The 4,613-nt window shown below is 27.3% G+C and overlaps 1 protein-coding gene across 1 annotated transcript; it reads left to right on the top strand.

The window, feature by feature from the left end:
• The first annotated feature begins 1,083 nt into the window (after positions 1 to 1,083).
• On the top strand, positions 1,084 to 4,226 carry LOC132281285 (uncharacterized). The gene is made up of 6 exons (XM_059783002.1): positions 1,084 to 1,877; positions 2,232 to 2,331; positions 2,448 to 2,716; positions 3,009 to 3,133; positions 3,228 to 3,306; positions 4,163 to 4,226. The coding sequence occupies exons 1-6, from the start codon at positions 1,084 to 1,086 to the stop codon at positions 4,224 to 4,226; spliced, it is 1,431 nt and encodes a 476-aa protein (XP_059638985.1).
• Positions 4,227 to 4,613: the final 387 nt, after the last annotated feature.

Below are 4,613 nucleotides of genomic sequence, written 5' to 3' on the forward strand. Positions count from 1 at the left end.
AGAAATAATAATCACACCTTCTCGGCCTTTTAGCTAAGATCAAATGTAGTACTAAATTTTTTTGGGTCGGCTTTTTGGCTAACTTTTATTGGTTTTTTGGCTAAGATCAAGTGTAGTACTACTTTATCGGCCTTTGTGCAAATAGTTTCAGTATTTATTTATTAATTGATATAAATTCTATAAACCTCAAAATTACCTAATAAAATTCAAATTAACAAAATATAAAAAGAGTTTAATTAACAATAAAGAGCACTCATTAATTATTATAATCTATATCTATCTATATCTATATCTATACTATTATTAAATGTGCAAAGTGTTTCAGTATTTATTTATTAATTGATATAAATTCTATAATCTATATCTATATCTATACTCTATTATTAAATATGCAAAATGTTTTAGTATTTATTTATTAATTGATATAAATTCTATAAAACTCAAAATTACCTAATAAAATTAAAATTAATTCAAATTAACAAAATATAAAAAGAGTTTAATTCAAATTACAAAGTCCCACATTGATTTTAAGTAAAAAGGATTATATGAAAGCCTCTTATAAAACTATAGAGTTAAAGAAATAACAATCACACATTCTCGGCCTTTTGGTTAAGATTAAGTGTAGTACTAAATTTTTTTGAATCGGCCTTTTGGCTAACCTTTCTTAGTCTTTTGGCTAAAATCAAGTGTAGTACTACTTTATAAAACTCAAAATTACCTAATAAAATTCAAATTAATTCAAATTAACAAAATATAAAAAGACTTTAATTCACAATAAAGAGCTCTCATTGATTATTATATCCCACGATATAAATTCTGTAAAACTCAAAATTACCTAATAAAATTAAAATTAATTCAAATTAACAAAATATAAAAAGAGTTTCTCGGCCTTTATGAAACAGTTTCAGTATTTATTTATTAATTGATAAATAATAAATTCAAATTATACTATACTACTCACACAAAATATAATTACAGTAATTACCTAATAAAGTTCAAATTAACAAATTATATTATACTATCATTAATTATTATATTCCACGATTGCAGCAGGAAGGGATTCAAAACCTAAACCAAACCCAAATGGACCAAATAATTCTTTCCACACTTAAGAACAATAGCTTTAGAGTTACGGTTGAAAATTCAATCTATAATCAATTGTGCTTGACCAAAGAATTGATAAATGTTGTTTTTCCCCACCTCCTCAAAAATGCACACTCGGCGGAATATATTACAAATCGAGCAATTTTGGCAACCAAAAATGATTTCGTTGACAAACTGAATGAGAATCTTATTGAACAATTCCTAGGCGAACCCACTACGTATTATAGCTTTGACAAAGCTACTGATAATACAGGGACCTATTACCAAGAAGATTTCCTTAATTCATTGACTCCAAATGGCCTTCCGCCATATAAATTAACGTTGAAAGTCGATTGTCCTATAATGTTGCTGAGAAATTTGGATCCGACAAATGGATTGTGTAATGGTACCAGGCTCATCTGTCGTGGAACAAAGGCCAATGTGATCAATGCAGAAATCAGCCATGGACAACATGCTAGAAAACAAGTACTGATTCTAAGAATACCCCTATGCCCCGCAGAGAATGAAGCTACGCCTTTCCATTTTACACGAAAACAGTTTTCAATCCGGTTGAGTTTTGCAATGACAATAAATAAGGCACAGGGCCAAACAATTCCTTATGTTGGAGTTTATCTACCTGAACACGTATTCTCCCATGGACAATTATATGTTGCACTATCCAGAGGAACTTCAATGTCAACTACTAAAGTACTTGTTAAGAAGGATCAAACAAACATTAGAGGTGGTACATACACTAAAAATGTTGTCTATAAGGAGGTTCTCCAGTCTAAAAGGTAAGGATACACCCGCATTAATATCCATGCCTTCCCATTCCAAAATTATTTTGCATTATTCGAAAGGTAAAGATACCCCACATTCGCTACCAATTATTACAATATTTAAATCTTTCACTCACAATTTTATTCTTTTAAAAATATAAAAAAAATATTAACTTCGATTTAACTTACTATTGATGTATATATATTTTTTTCATTTCTATTTTGATACTCGATCATTCTTATTTCACAATTTTATTTTTAATTTTTATTTTCTTTAACCTCAATTCTTTTTTCTTTTAATCATGCAAAAAAAATCACGAAAATGAAGAAAGGTCACCAAAGCTTTGACTTAATAAATTCACTTGTTAGTTTAAAAACAAAGTCGATAATAAAAGTAGTTGTATTTCGAAGAGCAATCGAGGAATACACATCAGGAACAATGTTGAAAGTAGTTCTGATGGATGATGATGTAAGTATACCATCGGCTATTTCTGTTAATTTCATTAAATGCATCTATATTTGTATAGCAACATTGTCATTTAATGATCTTATTAATCCATGTACACATTTTTTTTACTCTTTCAGGGAACACAAATTCAAGGTGTCTTATTTAACGAGCTCGTCACCAAATTCAGTGATTCACTATTGCTTCACAAGACATACAGAATTTTTAATGTAATTGTAAAAGACGTCAATCCTATAAATAGGAGTGTGCACAAGGAGTATAAATTGAAGTTTCTTAATAACACCTCAATTGAAGTTGAAGAGCTTGAAGTAGTAAGCTTAGAAACAATAAACTTTAATTTTGTGGACTTTAAGGAGTTGAACAAGTACATTGATGCAAAAGAAAATGGGTTAGTTTTCGTTTAATTCTCAACTCTCCATATATATGTTCTCTCTTGTACATATATAAAATTAAAATTAAAATTTTTTATTTTTTATTTTATTTTTAATCTGGCTAGATGCTTTGAGAATTGTTATTGAGGTATCTTCTACATTGAACATATGTAAGAAGAACAACAAAGGCACAACCAAAAAGTGGGAAGTCAATATAATGGATATGAGGTACGTCATTACTATATTACATATACGATCATAATTATGCCAGTATAATATAATGACTAAAATAATTAATCTTTATTACAGTTCAAGGAAAACTACTTTGACGTTATGGGAGGATTTTGCTGAGAATGAAGAAAACTTTATTATGGAACTAATACAAAAAAGACCTATTATCACAGTTACACATGTGGCAATCAACACCTACAAAGGTAAATTATCATACAAATAAATATTATTTACATTATATATTATTAAGTAAATCTATAATAACAAACTTTTACAAATAATAATATTATATTCTAGGTCTGTCTCTTCAAATGCAAAATGGATCTACATTGCAAATTAATATGGATATTGAAAGTGTTAAAGCATTAAGACATTGGTTCGTTATTTATTCCAACTTCTTTTACATTATATATATATTCATAAAGCTATATGTAATCTTTTTCTTTGAGCATATTCATATATAACTAAACATATATGCCAGATGATATTTGTTTTTATATTTTTATATTGCAGACCTCTTGGTGCAAAATATACACTATTTGTAGAAAGAGAACATGTTTTTCTGTTTTATTTATTTAATAATTTTACAAGATAATTTATATGTGGACAAGTCCAAAGAGAACATAAATAACAAAGATATAAGAAGTTTGATTTCCAGTACAAAAGATCAAAAATTCAATGGTGCTGAAAAAGTCAAACTTCAAGACATAATAAGAAAATCTACAATGTCCTTTGAGGTATTAAATTTTAGTATATTTCTTAATCTTTCTTAATTGTATATCACATTTTTATATCGAGAAGTTATATTTTGTTGCACAACCTGCATAAAACAAATTATTGTTTTGAAGCAACAATTGAAAATGTCGTTAATGACCGCGAACCGTGGTACGACGCCTGTGAGAAATGCAACAAGAAAATAAAAGTTGAAAAAGATAGAGTATACTGTCTTCGATGTAACACAACAGACCCAAAATGCATTTAAAAGTATTATTATATCCTAAAACCTTATTATTGTATTTATTAAAGTGCGAAGTATGGAACATATTGCAACACTTGCAACCCTAACAGTATTCAATGATTGCCAAACATTAATAAATTGTTCACTAGATGATTTACTACAATTACAAATTGAGATAATTTCCCACCCTTATTCATAAAATTTTAATTAAATTAAAAAAAAATACTTACTTGAATTTCTCAATAGCTCTAAATTATATTTCTTCTTTTTGCAGGACATGGATGAATTTAGCAACAAAGGGACAAGCTGCAAAGGGAAATCTTTTCTTTTTCTGGTGAAGAGAGACAATACTCAACAACAAGTCGTGAAAACTTATTTTGCAGTGGAAGAATTAAAAGAATTGACACTTAACAATGATTCATTTCATGAAGAAATGAGATATGCAAAAAAGAGAAAGATTGAGAAATAAATAATTTAGGAATACTTTTATTTTCAAATAGTTATAGTTTTGAATTTTCTAATATATTTTGTTTCTTTTGAGGTGACAATTATTACAATCTAAACATTGTTGGTACTCTTTCGGATTTTATAATATATAGAATTTTTATATAGTATTTATTTATGAATGTTTTGTAAATTATAGAATTTTAATTTTCATATATTTTTTTAAATGTTTAAAGTTTTCATTCATTCATTAATGGAAAACCTTATTTTGTTTCTTTTGA

The sequence above is a fragment of the Cornus florida genome, unplaced genomic scaffold (assembly GCF_030987335.1).
Source record: "Cornus florida cultivar Cherokee Brave unplaced genomic scaffold, ASM3098733v1 CherokeeBrave_3.0.0_Hap2_Chr11, whole genome shotgun sequence".
Classification (NCBI taxonomy): domain Eukaryota; kingdom Viridiplantae; phylum Streptophyta; class Magnoliopsida; order Cornales; family Cornaceae; genus Cornus; species Cornus florida.

What these genes read in the sequence shown, in the direction of transcription:
- LOC132281285 (XM_059783002.1), top strand. Translation starts at nt 1,084, where the DNA reads ATGGACCAAATAATTCTTTCCACACTTAAGAACAATAGCTTTAGAGTT. An exon ending in GAGGTTCTCCAGTCTAAAAG is followed by an intron (nt 1,878 to 2,231) that starts GTAAGGATACAC and finishes TTCACTTGTTAG; the next exon opens with TTTAAAAACAAAGTCGATAA. An exon ending in GTTAAAGCATTAAGACATTG is followed by an intron (nt 3,307 to 4,162) that starts GTTCGTTATTTA and finishes TTCTTTTTGCAG; the next exon opens with GACATGGATGAATTTAGCAA.